This window comes from Schistocerca piceifrons, chromosome 7 (genome assembly GCF_021461385.2).
Source record: "Schistocerca piceifrons isolate TAMUIC-IGC-003096 chromosome 7, iqSchPice1.1, whole genome shotgun sequence".
NCBI classification, from domain to species: domain Eukaryota; kingdom Metazoa; phylum Arthropoda; class Insecta; order Orthoptera; family Acrididae; genus Schistocerca; species Schistocerca piceifrons.
The window spans coordinates 358,271,954-358,292,479 of NC_060144.1; the positions used below are offsets into that span (position 1 = coordinate 358,271,954).

General features: G+C 44.2%; 1 protein-coding gene across 1 annotated transcript in view; it reads left to right on the forward strand.

The window, feature by feature from the left end:
• LOC124805704 (myrosinase 1-like) overlaps nt 1-20,526 on the forward strand; it is a 58,905-nt gene that overhangs the window by 18,829 nt on the left and 19,550 nt on the right. Inside the window, exons 4-5 of the mRNA XM_047266274.1 lie at nt 698-820; nt 901-1,081. Coding sequence (XP_047122230.1) covers nt 698-820; nt 901-1,081 — 304 coding nt within the window. The remainder of the gene's footprint in view (nt 1-697; nt 821-900; nt 1,082-20,526) is intronic.

Here is a 20,526-nt window from a genome sequence, read left to right on the forward strand (position 1 = left end):
CCTCCTATCCAATGGTCTCTTTAATTGTGGAATGAGGTCGAAGTCGCATGGATTGGGGTCCGGTGAGTAGGGTGGGTGGGGGAGGATTTACCACCCCACCGTTGTACACAATTCTTGGTGACGCCTGCAGTGTGAGCTGTATCATGGAGTATGGCTGTGTTATCCAGCAGTCCCCACAGCTGCTTGTAGCTCCGCATGACACTGAGCAGCATTTCTGACAGCGAGAAAGGCAATTTTCACTTGAACTCGCTGCTCCAGTCTGTTTACAACCATATTGTTGCGTGGCCAAGGTCACACTGAGTGTTTCGGGCCTTGGCAACGAGCAATCAACAGATGTAGTCGCAATCTGTCGGTTGAGTTCTACACTGTTTGCCACTGGGTTTCAAAAGTATTAACTGCGATTATGATGACGCCACATGTTCGCATGATACATCATAGTTGCCATAACTGATGGAATGAACCTCACATGTTGAACAAGAATTGTGTGAATTTCACATGTCAGAACAGTTTTCCAATTAGTGCTGAGACAAAACATGACTGCAAAGGTTCAGTAAAGTTTGAAAAGCAATATTTTTTGTTTCAAACTATCTACGAAGATATTTGTGTCTACCGATCGTTTCCGCTTTTGTTAGGTATGTCCTTTCTACCCTTTGTAGTCCAAGTTATTCATTCTTCGACGAGTGCATTTCTGACGCAGGTGACAATGTATCACTGGGATCTGCCACAAGCGCTGCAGTACATTGGCGGATGGACCAACGGCCTGATGGCAGACTACTTCGTGGAATACGCCAGGGTGCTGTTTGAAAACTTCGGCGACAGGGTGAGTACTAGCAGGTCGCCTTTGAACATCGGCGTTACGACATGTCTCCAGTGACAGTTTGACGCAACTCATCCTTGCAGGTGAAGTGGTGGATCACTTTTAACGAGCCAGCTATGGTCGTGAAGGGCTACGCGAGCAAGGATCGGGCGCCCTCGCAGCCAGCGCCGGGCGTCGGCGACTACCTGGCGGCGCACACCCTGCTCAGGGCGCACGGCCGCGTCTACCGGCTGTACCATCAGCAGTACAGGGCCGCGCAGAACGGTGAGGCGGCGCGTGGCGCGCGTCGCACAGCTCACTGCCTCACACTGTCTTGAACGCCTGTCTGCTTCTAGGAATAAGCGGGAACCAACACTAATCTTTAAACGATCGGTATTTCACTAGACAAATCTCCCGTCTCTGAATGCAGGCTTTCCCGGTGAATACTGCTGATGAAATCTTCTCGGGCTTCCATCTGGGTAGCTGCCTCGAAAATCCGCAACGTTTCGGTGAGTGTCATTCTCATCATCTTCGCCCGAAGATGATGAGAACGACACTCACCGAAACGTCGCGGATTTTCGACGCAGCTACCCGGTTGGAAGCCGGAGAGGATTTCGTCAAATCTCCCGTCCGTTGCCCTTTCTTGGTTGTGTAAATCTGCTTCGGCTGAAGGATTCTCCTGATGGTAGCTGCTACCAAGTGCAGTGCTGTTAGGAAAAAGTGGAACATCGAGACCGAGGGATGTGATCACAGTGAAAATTATTCCGATTGGGGACATGACGCTCTACTAATGATTAGATTTATACACCTTTATATTCACTGTGATTGTGAAAATTCAGAAAGAAGTAGCACCACTATGTTGTGCAGTCAGAGCTGCTAGACGTCATGGCATAGGATTAAAGAGTGCCTGACTATGATTCTGAGGAATACTCTGGCAAGCGCTTTGTAGGCGTGCCCACTAAGTTTTAACTGTGGCTGCAGAAGGAACAGTAATAACAAGCTACCGACCGACCATATCCCAGACATTTTAGAAGGGCAACTTGTAAGGCGTACGGGTAGGCCAGGGAAGCAGTGGCCGCCGTTCTACGAAGAAAGTTTTTCACGTGCTTCGTCACGTGGGGGCTGGCGTTATCCTGCTGAAATATGACATGTGGAACGGCCTGCGGGAGGGGCAATGCTCAGGGCTGTAGAACCTCCCTGATTTAGCCCTCAAGACGTAGAACGTGAGATCGCCTGTTATAGGCAATAACACCACAATCCATCACACTTGGAGTTTGTCCCCTATGCCGCTTAACAATACAGTCTGCACGATTGCGTTCACCACGGTGCCGTCGAACGCTTATGCGGCCATCACTGCAGGACAAATTGAAGCGGAACTCGTCCTAAAACACTGCATTTTGACACTCAGAATCCCAGTTCGGCATTCGAGTGTCCAGAGCAGTCTGTGGCGTTTGTAGGTTTTGGTTAACGGAAACCGACGAAATGGCATTCGTCCCATCAGTCCCGCACGCAGAAGAAGGCGTCTAACCTTCTACGAACACCTCCACACCTGTTGCAGTGCTCCTACATCGCATCAACACTGTGGATGTGGCTATTCTGTCCGTTACGGCCAAGAGAATATGATGGCGGTCATCTCGCACTGTGCTCACATATTTTCGTCCCTGACGGCATTGTGGACATTCCTCTTCTCCCCACTGGTTCCAAATACGCCTTAGTGTTGAAGCAGTGTGCACTCTAAGAGCCGAAGTGTTACGAAACGACAGACACGCCTGCCGGAGACCAGTCATTCTGCCCATTTCGAAAGCATTCACATGCCGATATTCCACCCGGTAATCTCGGCGAGGCATACTGGCACTTCGTATCACGTCCCTGCAACGACTGAATATTGCGTGACAGTGACCTGTACCGTCACGTAAACGAGGGAGCTGTTGGGCTTAGGTGCTTGCTACCTGTATCCCAATTAAATCACTTATTATGCTCCTGCTGTTATACACATCCTCTTATCGTGGCATGTTGCAGACTATTGCTTCGTAGTGTTTCACTTTCTACAAACAGTAGAGTAGCAATAGCCTATGTTCACCCTGTTCTTGCGGCGATATATCCAGAAGTCGATTGTGCACGATGGAGTTTCTTTATAGGGATGACTGTTCCTATTGAGAAGCGAGATTGGGCCCTGCACATACGCCCGTGTCTCCGACGGTGCTGCTGGATGAACAGAGCTTCATCACAGACTCAAGAGAAGTCAACAGCTGTACGAAGTGAGAATAAGGGTAAAGAGATCAATGAAAGAAGCATTCAATGACTTAGAAAATAAAAGTTTATCACCAGATCTGACAGAACGCTCTAAGAGGTTTAAGTCTTACGTAAAATCAGTAAGCGGATGGAAATCATCTATTCAGCCACTCAGTGACCATACGGGCACAGAAACGGAAGGTATCAGAAAGAGGGTTGAGGTACTGAATGTGGTCTTTTGAAAATGTTTCAAAATCGCAATAGAAAGCCTCCCTTCAATCACCGCACGAACGTCGAATTGTCAGATATTTAAATAACCGAATAGAAAAACAACTACAACCGCTTAGCATTGGAAAGACATGAGAAACAGACGGGGAACCTGCAACATTCTACAAAGATTCCGCGAAATAACTTGCTTCCCTTCTAGCAGCAGCTTATCAAGTTCGCTGGAGCAATGAATGGTAGCCAGCAACTGGGAAAAAAAGCGCTGATCATTCCAGTTTTAGAGAAAAGTAGTATGAGAGACGCGTTTAATTATAGGCCGATACAGTTGACTTCAATCCGTTAAAGAATTATGGAAGTTGTCTTAGCTCAAGACTTACGACATTCCGGAGAACGGAAACGTACTCCATAAAAAGCAACATGGATTTTGAAAACAGAAATCTAACCAAACTCTGCTTGCTTTGTTCCTCCATGAGATCCATAGCACTGTAGCTGTCGTCAGGTTGATGTCGTGCTCCTTGATTTCATGAAGGCATTTGACACCGTTCCGCACAGTCGTCTAGTGATAAATACGAGGTTAACGAGAATCGGACGAGATCCTCGACTGGGTTCAGGACTTCGTTGGAGAAACTACTCAACATATCGCTCTTGACGGAACAAAACCGATAAATTTAAACGTGATTTATGGAGTGGGAGGAACCCTACACTTTACAATGTATATAAATGATCTAGTAGAAGGCGTCGTAAGCTCTTTCAGACCGGCGGGAGAGCGTTACAGAGCTGCTCAACAAGCTCCAGTGGTACGCACTAGAAGAGAAGGTTGTCCGTCTCTGTGAAATGTGCAGTTGAAATTTCGAGGGAGTATTTTTTGGGCAGTTTCAGACAACGTACTACTTCCTCCCACCCATAAACGTTACGCAAAATGGCCTCGACGAAAAAATTCGAGAAATTAGGCGCAATGTAGAGGCTTACCAATAATCATTACCGAGTGGAACTGGAAAGGGGACGTCAGTTAATGCTAGCAGGATCTCCTGCCATACCCCATCAGGTGGCTTGTGGAGTGCTGATGTAGATGTAAATGCTACCTATCTATAACAAAGTAGGTTCCCCTCTCAGTGCTTTTCCATGCTGTCAAAATAAACTATTGTCAGGGTTTTTTTTTCCTCAATGGGGCATAACGGCTACTCACAAATGGCAAATGGTTCCAGGAGTCGTACAAAATTTATACTGAAGAGCAAAAGAAACTGGTATAGACATGCGTATTAAACTAAAGAGATATGTAAGCAGGCTGAATACCGTGCTGCAGTCGGCAACACCTATATAAGACACCAAGTGTCTGGCGCAGTTGTTAGATCGGGTACTGTTGCTACAATGGCAGGTTATCAAGTTCTGAGTAACTTTGAACGTCATGCTATAGTTGATGCACGAGCTACGGGACACAGCATCTCCGAGATAGCGATGAATTGGGGATTTTCACGTACGACCATTTCTTGAGTGTACCGTGAATATCAGGAATCCGGTAAATCATCAAATTCCCGACATCACTGAAGGGAATCATCGTTCAACGTGACAGAAGTGCAACCCTTCCGCAAATTGCTTCATATGTCAGCGGTAGGGCATCAACAAGTGTCAGAATCCGAACCATCCAACGAAACATGATCGATATGGGCTTTCAGAGCCGAAGGTCCATTTGTGTACCCTTGATGACTTCATAACACAACGCTTTACACCTCGCCTGGGCCCGTCAACATTGACACTGGACTGTTGATGACTGGAGACGTGATACCTGGTCGGACGAGCCTCGACCCAAATTGTATGAGCGAATTGACCTGTACGGGTATGAACCCAACCTCATGAATCCATGGTCCTGCATGTCAACAGAGGACTGTTGAAGCTGGTGGAGAATCAGCTGTGCAACTGGAGTAAAATGGGACCCCAAATACGTCTGTATACTAATATGACAGGTGACACGTACGTAAGCGTCCTATCTGATCGCCTGCATCCGTTCATGTTCATTGTGCGTCCGACGCACTTAGTCAATTCCAGCAGAACAATGTAACACCCTAAATGTCGAGAATTGCTAAAGAGTGGCTCCAAGAACTCTCTTCTGAGTTTAAAAACTTCAGATAACCACCAAAGTCCCCAGAATGAACATTATTGGTCATGTCTGGAATGCCTTGCAACGCGCTATTCTGGAGAGATGTCCACCCCCTCACACTCTTAAGGATGTATGGACAGCCCTGCAGGGTTCGTGGTGACAGTTCCGTCCAGCACTACTTCAGACATTAGTGGATTCCATATCACTTCTGTGTGCTCGCGGAGGCTCTACATGCCGTTAGGCAGGCTTACCAGTTTCTTTGGCTCTTCAGTACACACACACACACAAAAACACAAACACAAACACACACACACACGCGCGCGTGTTTGTGTGTGTGTGTGTGTGTGTGTGTGTGTGTGTGTGTGTGTGTGTTGTTGTGATCTTCAGTCCAGAGATTGGTTTGATGCAGCTCTCCATGCTACCCTATTCTGTCCAAACATCTTATATCCGAGTAACTGCTGCAACCTACATCCTGAACCAGCTTAGTGCAGTCATCCAGTGGTCCTCTACGATTATTATCATCCAGTACTAAATTAGTGATTCCTTGATGCCTCAAAGCGTGTCCTACCAACCGATCCCTTCTTTTAGTCAAGTTGTGCCACAAATTCCTCTTCTTCCCAATTCTATTCAGTACCTCCTCAATAGTTACGTGATCTACCCATCTAATCTTCCTCATTCCTCTGTAGCACCACATTTCGAAAGCTTCTATTCTCTTCATGTCTGTTCTATTTATTCTCCATGTTTCACTTCCATAGATGGCTACGCTCCATACAAATCCTTTCAAAAAGAGACCTCCTGACACTTAAATATATACTCTATGTTAACAAATTTCTCTTCTTCCGAAAAGCTATCCTTACCATTGCAAGCCTACATTTTATATCCCCGCTCCTTCGACAGTCATCAGTTATTTTGATGCCCAAATAACAAAACTCATCTACTACTTCAAGTGTCTCATCTCCTAATCTAGTTCCCTCAGCATCGGCTGAGTTAATTCGACTGCATCCCATTATCCTCGTTTTGCTTGTGTTGATGTTCATCTTGTATCCTCCTGTCCATTCCGTTCAACTGCTCTTCCAAGTCCTTTGCTGTCTCTGACAGAATTACAATGTCATCGGCAAACCTCAAAGTTTTGATTTCTTCCACATGGATTATAATTCCTACTCAAAATTTTTATTTTTTTTCCTTTACTGCTTGCTCAATATACAGATTGAATAACATCGAGGATAGGCTACAGCTTTGTCTCATTCCCTTCCCAACCACTGCTTCCCTTTCATGCCCCTCGACTCCTATAACTGCCATCTGGTTTCTGTACAAATTATAAACGGCCTTTCACTCCCTGTATTTTACCCCTGCCACCTTCATAATTTGAAAGAGAATATTCCAGCCAACATTGTCAAAAAGATTTCTTTAAGTCTACAGATGCCAGAAACGTAGGTTTGCGTTTCCTTAATCCCTCTCCTAAGATAAGTGGTAGGGTCAGTATTGGCTCGCGTGTTCCACAATTTATATGGAACCAAATTGATATTCCCCGAGGTCAGCTTTTACCAGTTTTTCCATACGTCTGTAAGGAATTCGTGTTAGTATTTTGCAGCCACGACTTATTAAACTGATAGGTTGGTAATTTTCACACATGTCGACACCTGATTTCTTTGGGATTGGAATTATTATATTCTTCTTGAAGTCTGAGGGTATTTCGCCAGTCTCATACATCTTGCTCACCAGATGGTAGAATATTTTCATGGCTTGCTCTCCGACAGCTATCAGTTCTTTTAATGGAAAGTTGTCTACTCCTGGAGCCTATTTTTGACTTAGGTCTTTTAGTGCGCTGTCAAATTCTTTATGCAGTATCATATCTCCCATTCATCTTTAGCTACGTCCTCTTCCGTTTACATAACATTGCCCTCAAGGACACCGCCCTTGTATAGACTCTCTGTATCCTCATTCCACCTTTCTGCTTTCCCCTCGTTGCTTAGGACTGGTTTTCCATCTGTGCTCCTGATATTCACAGAGGTAGTCATCTTTTCTGAAAGGGTCTCTTCAATTTCCCTGTAGGCAGTATCTATCTTACCCCTAATGATATATGCCTCTACATTCTTACATTTGTCCTCTAGCCATTCTTGGTTAGCCATTTTGCACTTACTGTCGATCTCATTTTTGAGAAGTTCGTCTTCTTTTTCTCCTGCTTCATTTACTGCATTCTTATATTTTCTCCTTTCATCAATTAGTCAATATCTCTTCGGCTACCCAAGGACTTCTACAAGCCATCGTCTTTTTACCTACTTAATTCTCTGTTTCCTTCACTATTGCATCTCTCGAAGCTACCTATCCTTCTTCTGCTGTATTTATTTCCCACCGACCGGAGTGGCCGAGCGGTTCTAGGCGCTTCAGTCTGGAACCGTAAGACCACTACATCGCAGGTTCGAATCCTGCCTCGGGCATGGATGTGTGTGATATCCTTAAGTTAGTTAGGTTTAAGTATTTCTAAGTTCTAGGGGACTGATGACCTCAGATGTTAAGTCCCATAGCGCTCAGAGCCATTTGAACCATTTTGAACCATTTATTTCCCCTGTATTTGTCAGTCGTTCCTTAAAGCTCTCTCTGAAATTCTCTACAACCTCTGGTTCTTTCAGTTTATCCAGGTCTCATTTCCTTAAATTCCTATCTTTTTGCAGTTTCTTCAGTTTTAATCTACAGTTCATAACCAATAGATTGTGGTCTTACAATTTAGAACCTGGCTCCTAAATCTCTCATGTTTCTTAAACCAAGTGGTAACTATGATTAAGTTATGCTATGTGCAAAATTCTCCCAGGCGGCTTCCTCATTCATTCCTTACCGCCAGTCCGTATTCACCTACTACTTCTCCTTCTCTTCCTTTCCCTACAATCGAATTCCAGTCCCCCATGAATATTAAATATTCGAGTGCCTTAACTATCTGAATGATATCTTTAACCGCATCAAACATTTCTTCAATCTCTTCATCATCTGCGGAGCTAGTTGGCAAATAAACTTGTACTACTGTGGTAGGCGTGGGTTTAGTGTCTGTCTTGGCTACGATAAGGCGTTCGCTTTGCTGTACGTGCTACTGTTTGTTTATTCATTATTAAAGCTACTCGTACATTACCCTTATTTGATTTTGTATTTAAAACCTCGCGTTCATCTGAACAGAAGCCTAGTTTCTCCTACCACCAAACTTCACTAATTCCCTCTATATATAACCTTAACCTATCCATTTCTCATTTTAAAATTTCTATGCTATGTTTCCGATTAAGGAATCTGACTTCCCACCCGTCGGTCCGTAGAACGCTAGTGTTCTTTCTCCTGATGACGACGTCCTCTAGAGTTGTCCGTTCCCGGAGATCCGATTGAGGGACTATTTTACCTCCGGAATATTTTACGCAAGAGGACACCATCATAATTTAACCATACAGTAAAGCTGCATGTCCTGTAGAAAAATTATGGCTGTAGTTTCCCCTTGCTTTCAACCGTTCGCAGTACCAGCACAGCAAGGCCGTTTTGGTTAATGTTACAAGATCAATCAATCATCCAGACTGTTTCTCCTGCAACTACTGAAAAGGCTGCTACCCCTCTTCAGGATCCATACGTTTGTCTGACCTTTCAACAGATACCCCTCCATTGTGGTTGCACCTACGGTTCGGCTATCTCTATCGCTGAAGCACGCAAGCCTCCCCACCAACGGCAGCGTCCGTGGTGTACATATATATATATATATATATATATATATATATATATATATATATATATGTGTGTGTGTGTGTGTGTGTGTGTGTGTGTGTGTGGTAGGGTGTGTGTGAGGGTGAGTGTGGGTGGGTGTGTGTAGGGTGTAGGTTTGTGGGTATGTGGGTGGGTGAGTGGGCGGGTGTGTGTATATGTGTTTGTGCACTGGAAAGTGCTCTTCACGTTGAACCAGTTTCTGGTCGTTCCTTACGCGCATAAAGCGCACTAAGACCATTTACTTCAATGCCTCTGTGCGTGTGTGCGTGCTGTAAGACAGGAGCGATGCATGCTGCGTTGTAATATATTCCCAGGTTTCTCATTTGAGCTTGTTTCTTCAAATGGAACGTTCACAGAGACCTGTGTGGTCTGCAGGCACCAAGACAAGTAACATGAAGAGTAATACACTAAAAACGTGTTCATCTTCAGAACTTTGCGAGACCTGTGGAAGTAACACACATTTTAAAACGGGAAAGAATGTATCAGGGGTATAATAATTTGTAACAATTCACGACACGCACTCGATACATTTTGAAGGTCAGCACCATCTAATCACCAAACTGGGCATTCATTCTGCAGAAATGAATAAAACCATACCAAAATCATTTAGTATATTAATTTAACTCCAGTAAAAATGTAGTAACAATGGATCCAACTGACATTTATAAACGCAATTACACTTTAATATCAAACTTAACGGATGATACGGCGAAAGGGTTACGCTAGCAACACTGCGATACGTAAGTAAAATCGACCAACTTTCCCGTGCCAGAGGCAACACTCCAACTGCTTATGTAGGACAGTAACTCGGCTACACATGCAATGACCAGTGTGACCTCTCAAATGAAGCACGGAACGTTTGGTCGTACAGTTTGTGCAGAGAACGTGAATGTTCGCAAGGGCTAACTGCTTTTGATTCCCATCTCCATTCTGCACAATTATTTTTATATTTATCGAATTAATTTTTCCTAACGATTCCCAGAAATGGTGCACACCACCACCGAAGTTTTTGTAATAGCGGAATTGAGGAAAACAGTGTAGGAATGGTGATAGGTGTTGTTAGACATCCAGGATACGTACCTGTCCGCAGCTCGTGGTCGTGCGGTAGCGTTCTCGCTTCCCGCGCCCGGGTTCCCGGGTTCCATTCACGGCGGGGTCAGGGATTTTCTCTGCCTCGTGATGATTGGGTGTTGTGTGATGTCCTTAGGGTAGTTAGGTTTAATTAGTTCTAAGTTCTAGGGGACTGATGACCATAGATGTTAAGTCGCACTTTTTTTTTTGGTCATCAGTCTACTGATGCGGCCCGCCACGAATTCCTTTCCTGTGCTAAACTCTTCATCTCAGAGTAGCACTTGCAACCTACGTCCTCAATTATCTGCGTGACGTATTCCAATCTCTGTCTTCGTCTACAGTTTTTGCCCTCTACAGCTCCCTCTAGTACCATGGAAGTCATTCCCTCATGTCTTAGCAGATGTCCTATCGTCCTGTCCCTTCTCCTTATCAGTGTTTTCCACATATTCCTTTCCTCTCCGATTCTGCGTAGAACCTCCTCATTCCTTACCTTATCAGTCCACCTAATTTTCAACATTCGTCTATAGCACCACATCTCAAATGCCTCGATTCTCTTCTGTTCCGGTTTTCCCACAGTCCATGTTTCACTACCATACAATGCTGTACATCCTCAGAAATTTCTTCCTCAAATTAAGGCCGGTATTTGATATTAGCAGACTTCTCTTGGCCAGAAATGCCTTTTTTGCCGTAGCGAGTCTGCTTTTGATGTCCTCCTTGCTCCGTCCGTCATTGGTTATTTTACTGCCTAGGTAGCAGAATTCCTTAACTTCATTGACTTCGTGACCATCAATCCTGATGTTAAGTTTATCGCTGTTCTCATTTCTACTACTTCTCATTACCTTCGTCTTTCTCCGATTTACTCTCAAACCATACTGTGTACTCATTAGACTGTTCATTACGTTCAGCGGATCATTTACTTCTTCTTCACTTTCACTCAGGATAGCAATGTCATCAGCGAATCGTATCATTGATATCCTTTCACCTTGTATTTTAATTCCACTCCTGAACCTTTCTTTTATCTCCATCATTGCTTCCTCGATGTACAGATTGAAGAGTAGGGGCGAAAGGCTACAGCCTTGCCTTACACCCTTCTTAACACGAGCACTTCGTTCTTGATCGTCCACTCTTATTATTCCCTCTTGGTTGTTGTACATATCGTATATGACCCGTCTCTCCCTAAAGGTTACCCATACTTTTTTCAGAATCTCGAAGAGCTTGCACCATTTTATATTGTCGGACGCTACTTTCCAGGTTGACAAATCCAATGAACGCGTCTTGATTTTTCTTTAGCCTTGCTTCCATTATTAGCCGTAACGTCAGAATTGCCTCTCTCGTCCCCTTACTTTTCCTAAAGCCAAACTGATCGTCACCTAGCGCATTCTCAGTTTTCTTTTCCATTCTCCTGTATATTATTCTTGTAAGCAGCTTCGATGCATGAGCTGTTAAGCTGATTGTGCGATAATTCTCGCACTTGTCAGCTCTTGCCGTCTTCGGAATTGTGTGGACGATGCTTTTCCGAAAGTCAGATGGTATATCGCCAGACTCATATATTCTAAACACCAACGTGAATAGTCGTTTTGTTGCCACTTCCCCCAATGATATTAGAAATTCTGATGGAATGTTATCTATCCCTTCTGCCTTATCTGACCGTAAGTCGTCCAAAGCTCTTTTAAATTCCGATTCTAATACTGGATCCCCTATCGCTTCTAAATCGACTCCTGTTACTTCTTCTATCACATCAGACAAATCTTCACCCTCATAGAGGTTTTCAATGTATTCTTTCCACCTATCTGCTCTCTCCTCTACATTTAACAGTGGAATTCCCGTTGCACTCTTAATGTTACCACCGTTGCTTTTAATGTCACCAAATGTTGTTTTGACTTTCCTGTATGCTGAGTTTGTCCTTCCGACAATCATATCTTTTTCAATGTCTTCACATTTTTCCTGCAGCCATTTCGTCTTAGCTTCCCATAGTGCTCAGAACCATTTGAACCATTTTTTGAACAGGATACGTACCTAAAATATACGAAATCCTCGGACTACCAAAAGAGAAATAAATATTTCGAATCATAAACAGAAGCATAGCGCTTAATAAAAATCAGAAAGACGTGCAGCACTTTATGTTTCTATTTTATTTCGACACCATAAGCGGGAGTGTTTCTCACAAACCTATATGTACAATTTATAAAAAAATTAAATAATTAAATAAAAAAACGTAAATTTAAAGAAAAGTAAAATTGGTACGGCTGACTGTTAAGAATAGACACAAAACGGAATATTTTGCCTGGCGCAGGAAGATAAAGGTGATATGGATCAGAAAGTTTAGAACTTAATTCCAATTCCATGCCTGTTAACAGCAAGGCAGCCAGAGATGTACCGCTAAAGAGCCAGAGCAGCTATTAACATCGCTACCTCAGTAATAAAACTGAATGGTACGGAGGCCGCGTATATTTGGGCTAGATGGAATCATAGATCACCTGAGTAATTAAGAAGCCAGAGAATCTGGAATGTATAAAGAAAGACGTCCTTCAAATGCTAGAAGCACAGAATTAATATTTAATTTTTTAGATATGCACATATTATACATTGTTTTCACGTAAATGTTGGTTAGAGAATGCTTAAGAGTAACGTTCGTCATCCGGAAGACTCATGAAGTTCCTATTGAGCTAAATATACCGTTTACGTTCCGCCCGGTCTCGTAGGCGATTTACAAAGAATTGTTCGGTTGAAGTTGTTTCTGCATGGCGGTTCCAAACAAACCATTATTTGTTAAAAACTGCATTATGCAATACATAACTGTAACATTATATTTTATTAGAGACGATCGATTTCGATCTAGGGTAAGACCAACATATTATCCAAAAATCATGTCAGCTATGAATTTGCGTGGATGGAATAACGGTTATCAAATGCACATTATTCCATCACGACCGTCCGTTGTGACCGAGCGATTTTAGGCACTTCAGTCTGGAACCGCGCGACAGCTGCGGTCGCAGGTTCGAATCCTGCCTCGGCATGGATGTGTGTGAGGTCCTTAGGTAACGTAACATTGTCTGTATTTTACCTCATAGACTCAAACGTCTATGAGGTTAAACGGACCTAATTTTACGTATATACGGGGTGAACATTAATAAAATCGTTGAACTGTAGGGACAGATTCGTGATTGGAAGTGGAGGAAATGGTCGAGAGGCACCGCGGCTACACAAAAAGAAGTACCATCACAGACATCGTACAAAATTTCAAGCACTTTTTGGGCTTTTGTGTGATCTTGTGTTTTTTCACAGAGACGAACGTTCGTGGAGTGGCGGACTATGCCTACACAAGATTTGGAGCTTGTACTAGGGTTCGTCTCAACAGTCTCTAGAGCTGGGTCCTCCAGATGTGGTGTACACACAGTCCGCCGCCTCTCTACACGTTCGTCTGTGTGAAAGGACCCAAGATCCCACAAACGCCAAAAAAGGGCTTGAAATGAAATGTTATGTCGTTGGTGTCTGTGAGGGTACTTGTACTGATATAGCCGTACTGCCTCTAGACCGTTTTCATCCGCTTGGCCGTACGCAAACACCATCTCTACTTGTTTCCAACATGAATACCGGACGATTCTGCTGCTTAAATTACGTTACATCAATCACACAGCCTGCAACGCACGAGGGGCACATGGCACGTGGTCTGAGGAACTGTCATTCGTCAGCGCCACGACAACGATGCTTTCCCGGACACATTTCCATAGGAGCTTTTGCTCCTCTATTTCCAGTCACGAATCCGCCACTGCGTATGTCGGTTTTATTAATGTTTACCCTGTATGCGTAACATTGTCTCCTTCACTATCAGTGATGGAACAATGTGCATCTGTTAACTGTCATTCCAGTTAAGCAAATACGTAGTGAGATGTATTTTTGTACTGATTGTATTCTGATCTCAGACCGAAATCGATCGTCTCTAATAAAATATACTGCACAGCAGTGTACTGCATAATGCATTTCTGAAAATTCATAAAAACTGTACATCAACTCCAAAAAATATTTTTAACTATTGTTTTAATTCAGCTTCGTTGTTGTCGCTGTATGTGTCATAATATAATTTCCTGAGATATTATAACCACCAACGTCTTCAGTTAATCCATCAAGACTATCGCTATTGGCCGCAACCGAACAAATGGCGATAATTCCGCCGTCAAAAATCTTTCCGCAGCCAACGTTATTTCGCATCCTCCGTCTATGGATCCTGGGATCTTTGCAAATGTTTCAGGAATATATACAGCAGCAACGTTTTCCAACAGTTCCTCATTACATCTAGTGCATATAACCTGTTGTCCTTTCAAGAAAGCACCGTCATTTTATTTGCTGCCATTTTATAATCGCAACAAACATGGCCATTACAGTGCTCTACACTTTACTTCTTGACTGACGCCTCGTCAGGGTCTGTACGATGGTTAGATGTATTTAATTGCAGTGATTCTCGTCGTAGATGGTTATTTAAAAAAACTGTCTGAATGGAGCTGAAATCCGGATTAATGAGGGTCAGATAAATATAAGTTTCCACCGTATAAATAAAATCGCTGCCCTAACAGTCTCTCCGGGATTGACGAGATACTATCACAACATAAAATCATTTTCAGTTAACGATCGCCGGCCGAGCGGTTCTAGGCGCTCAGTCCAGAACCACGCGACTGCTGCGGTCGCAGGTTCGAATCCTGCCTCGGGCATGGATGTGTGTGATGTCCTTAGGTTAGTTAGGCTTAAGTAGTTGCAAGTTCTAGGGGACTGATGACCATAGATGTTAAGTCCCATAGTGCTCAGAGCCATTTGGACCATTTTTTACAGTTAACGATCAGAACACAATGCATCAGACAACTCGTACTGTGGAAAGACTAAACTTTTAAAACGCGAAGTGAAACAAGGTACGCGAAACAGTAAAGCGTCAAACAGAGTAACTAGCAGCATCGGACTGGAAAAACAGGAGCTACAAGAAAGAATATTTAAATCAAATGCAGACTCCTGTCTCACCTCAACTAAAAGACGTAAGGTGACGTACAAGCGGAGCCAGAAGCCACTGTCGAATGTCAAGCATCAGAGCACTCCGCCTGGACGAGGCTCTGTAGCGATCGTATTTCCCAATGCAGGACATGTTGACCAGCGGTACGCTCCGCGCGTAATGTGTTTTCACACGTCGGGCGCCCTGCCGTAACGGCTATTGACTTGGCTGCTTACATCACAGCTGACGGTACAGTGTTGGATAGTGTCGCGTTTGTGGGCGACAGACTTTCCCCACGCGAAGTAAACAGGCGTCCATCACTAAGGCTGCGCTACGGTGGGGCCAAAGCAACGTCGATGCAGGCCCAGCGCTAGTCCGCCTCTAGATGCGGGTTCTACGTCGACAGCCACTGCTTTTATTTATTTATTTATTTTTGGCGTAGGACCTCAAAGACTATACAGCCAACAGTAATTACAAAAGCGGCTCATGTAACATAATTGCAATTTCCACAGAAGGACAATAAAAAAGAGTTCAATGTAAAACTATAAGTCCTTAATGTAAAATAAAAACACTAAAAGACGAACACCAGAGAGGCAGTAGTAGTTACAATAGTGCCCAGGTGTATTAGTGCAATTTCCATAACAGGACAATGATAAGAGTGTGAAGTTCAAAGATAACTTTCTTATATACACTACTGGCCATAAAATTGCTACACCAAGAGGAAAAGCAAACGATAACCGGGTATTCATCGGACAAATATATTATACTAGAACTGACATGTGATTACATTTTCACGCAATTTGGGTGCATAGATCCTGAGAAATCAGTACCCAGAACAACCATCTCTGGCCGTAAGAATGACCTTGATACGCCTGGACATTGATTCAAACAGAGCTTGGATGGCGTGTACAGGTCCAGCTGCCCATGCACCTCTCAACGCGATACCACAGTTCATCAAGAGTAGTGACTGGCGTGTTGTAACGAGCCAGTTGTTCGGCCACCACTGACCAGACGTTTTCAATTGGTGAGACATCTGGAGAATGTGCTGGCCAGGGCAGCAGTCGAACATTTTCTGTATCCAGAAAGGCTCGTACAAGACCTGCAACATGCAGTCGTGCATTATCCTGCTGAAATGTAGGTTTCGCAGGGATCGAATGATGGGTAGAGCCACGGGTCGTAACACATCTGAAATGTAACGTCCACTGTTCAAAATGCCGTCAATGCGAACAAGAGGTGACCGAGACGTGTAACCAATGGCACCCTATACCATCACACCGGGTGATACGCCAGTATGGCGATGACGAATACACGCTTCCAATGTGCGTTCACCGCGATGTTGCCAAACACGGATGCGACCACCATGAGGCTGTAAACAGAACCTGGATTCATCCGAAAAAATGACGTTTTGTCATTCGTGCACCCAGGTTCGTCGTTGAGTACACCATCGCAGGAGCTCCTGTCTGTGACGCAGCGTCAAGGGTAACCGCAGCCATGGTCTCCGAGCTGATAGTCCATGCTGCTGCAAACGTCATCGAACTGTTCGTGCAGATGGTTGTTGTCTTACAAACGTCCCCATCTGTTGACTCAGGGTTCGAGACGTGGCTGCACGATCCGTTACAGCCATGCGGATAAAATGCCTGTCATCTCGACTGCTAGTGATACGAGGCCCTTGGGATCCAGCACGGCGTTCCGTAATATCCTCCTGAACCCACCGATTCCATATTCTGCTAACTGTCATTGGATCTCGACCAACGCGAGCAGCAATGTCGCGATACAATAAACCGCAATCGCGATAGGCTACAAACCGACCTTTATCAAAGTCAGAAACGTGATGGTACTCATTTCTCCTCCTTACACTAGGCATCACAACAACGTTTCACCAGGCAACGCCGGTCAAGTGCTGTTTGTATATGAGAAATCGGTTGGAAACTTTCGTCATGTCTGCACGTTGTAGGTGTAACCACCAGCGCCAACCTTGTGTGAATGCTCTGAAAAGGTAATCATTTGCATATCACTGCATCTTCTCCCTGCCGGTTAAATTTCGCGTCTGTAGCACGTCATCTTCGTGGTGTAGCAATTTTAATGGTCATTAGTGTACATTAAAAAAAGAAAACACGAAATTGCTACCCATGGTTCGAAGCGGTTCGATCTCAGAGGAGAATGACACGCATAGCAACATAATTGAAAAAGGGGCGTTTTATCAAACTCAAGAACTATGTTTTCTGCAACTTTGGGAATCAAGGATCAATAGGAGCCGGAAGACATTCCTGCCATATTAAATACTGTTTCTATTTGTCAGTAACTCCGCCGTGTAGACAGAGATTCAAGCGACAGTACAAACATTTGGTATGTGTCGTTAGAGGGCCAGAATTTTAGATCCAGCCTTATCGGTGGAAGTATACTTTGGCCATTGTCGGGTAAGGAAGTGCTCCACGTCGAGATTAATGTTCATCCCCTTTCCGAAATTGGATGGCAAGTACGACTCCGGGGCTGCAAAACAGAGTGCGACAACAAAGGAGTTTCTAGCTTTGCAGGACTAGCGGTAAAAGAGTTCGTTTCGTCCTTCATCTGTTAGGAGCCTGTGTGAGACCCCAGAACTGAAGCACTTCCTTGAGGCAGGCGCAGTCAACTATGGAACACCGACTAAAGAGAAAATTATCGGACAATATTTGTCGTCGTATGGTGATCGACATGGCAGACGCTTCCACTGGTGGTACTTTGTGGGCATAGATTTCTTGGCTCCAGGGATAAGATAGATCATCTATACTGGAGACATCGGGTTGCACATTGATGTTGACGCTTTATCATAGACGATGCTGCCATAATCGAAGACCTTACACAGAGGTAACAGGAGTCGGTTCCTTTCCCCACCATAGTCTCGCAAGCATCCGCGATGTATTCGCAGTGTGTTCCACCTTGTCTATTGTAACGCAACTTGACACGTGCAAGTGAGTTTGCAGTCAAAGTAGACGCCAAGTAGCTAAGCATGCGTCTGTAAGGGAAAGTTGCAAGGACGAAGCAGGAGGTCAGATGAATAGTAATGGTGTCGTTTTCTCGTGGAGATTCCTATTGCAAATTTATCCTGTGGCAATGTGAGTCAACTTCCAAGCTCCCATGTGGCCATATTGACACCTGCGCCATAACGTTGTCACCCAAAAGCACGACGATTGGGATTACATACAAACGTCGCCAACTTATCTCAGAACGTTGACGTTGGGGCGAAATAGTCTCCATCTCGGCAACATAAAGAGTGCATAGTGAGCGAGTGAATATCGCACACAGTGGAAGGTACGGGGCGCTATGTGAGGCCAGTATAACACGTTGTCCTCGTCACGCCAGCCACTGCATCGACCCCAGGCGCCGCTGCACTACCTGCTACCAACTCCTGTGTTGGGTGCGGTGTCACGTTCCTTTAATTACCGAATGCGAATTCACGTTTTAGATGGGCCGTGTTTTGTAGCCAGCATAACAAATCAGATAGCAAAAAGTCTCAGAGTTCTATATTCTTTTCCAGTGTACGTATATTGTGCATTTATGTAATACGAATTTCCATTTTTAGATTTCAGGTTCGGCTTTGTACAGCCGGAGAAGGAAATGATAGTAACATACTCAGAGCGCAGATAAAGATTGTGACGAACTAACGTATCTTTATTCAATATCTTTCATTAAACCGCCACTGAGCAGGACAGAACTTGTACAGAGAGTTCAAAATTATTAAGTCAAATTCTTCTTCCGTAAAGCTGACTTCATGTGCTAGAATAATTCGCGAAACATTCGCCATATGTGCCGGCCGAAGTGGCCGTGCCGTTAAAGTCGCTGCAGTCTGGAACCGCAAGACCGCTACGTTCGCAGGTTCGAATCCTGTCTCGGGCATGGATGTTTGTGATGTTCTTAGGTTAGTTAGGTTTAACTAGTTCTAAGTTCTAGGGGATTAATGACCTCAGCAGTTGAGTCCCATAGTGCTCAGAGACATTTGAACCGTTTTTTCGCCGTATGTCCCATAAATTCCTCTCCAGCTTTCAGCATATCCTAAAAATTAAAACTGATGTGGACTGTCTACTCTGTGTACTATGGCACATGGTGCGATTTCGGTTAGCGAAGATTTATTCCATGCGGTGTGGAGCGGAGGGCACCTGCTCTTCTATTCCCCTCGCGGAATATGCGCTTAAGATTCACCTCTATTGTCGACAGATAAAGATATGAAGCCAGTATTCTTACGAATAAATATTTACACTAACTGCAGGTCAAATTAACAGTTCCAGTGTGAGGAAATTATTATTATGAATAATAATACCTATTTTGCCTTATGTTTGTAATTTTAGGCTCATAACAACTCTAGTGAATTTGATTAACGCGAGAAATGTCATTATTATTATATACTAGCTGACAAGCCCGGCGTTGCCCGGGTATCCATGTTGCTAATGTTCCAACGAAAACAAAAAGTGAACTGTGTTTCTACTGTAAAATGTATTCGTGAAAATATCTTTGGCATTATGATCAGTCGCACGATAAATGTGCATAATGAACATATGTGTAAGTACAGCATCCGGGAGAAGAAACATTATCCTGGACAGTTTCTATACGCTGGGGGCAACTGCTTCGCGTGTCTAAAACGCGATTTTACGATCGTCTCTATGGTAACGCCTCTTCATAGCGCTGTAAACGGCTGCTGTTTTCGCCTACAGCCGTTTGCGCTTGGTAGGTGAAAGCTGTCAAAAGTGTGACCAGCTGTCAGAGATTTCCTTAAGTTACATCGACTCTTACGCGTGTCATTAGTTTTAAAAAACTTCATGCACCAGGCGACAGGAACCGCGCGATCGCTGCGGTCGCAGGTTCGAATCCTGCCTCGGGCATGGATGTGTGTGATGTCGTCAGGTTAGTTAGGTTTAAGTAGTTCTAAGTTCTAGGGGACTGATGACCTCCGAAGTTAAGTCCCATAGTGCTCAGAGCCATTTTTTTTTAACCAGGTGGCATTTTGTCACTTATCTCAGTATTAATGACGTCATATCTCTTGAACTATGTGTCGTACAGTGATATATTTGTGCACGTGCATTCAGCGGCGTATGTGGATGCAATCTGTTGAATGTGTTCAGAGTAGAGTTCGTACCAAAGAAATAATAAACTAAAACGACATGTGGTTTTTCACGAACCTCTTTATGACGCCAAATATTCTGAACTATGATAGGTAGGTGCTTCTTCCCACAGCAATTCTTGCCTGACGATAAAGGATAAGTGTACCACGTTTGCCTGCAATTAATTCAGTGGTTTAGGAGACGTGGAACACATACAAGCACATACACACTCAGGCACTCATACACACGCACGCACACATGCACACGCACATACACATACACATACACACACACACACACACACACACACACACACACACACACACAC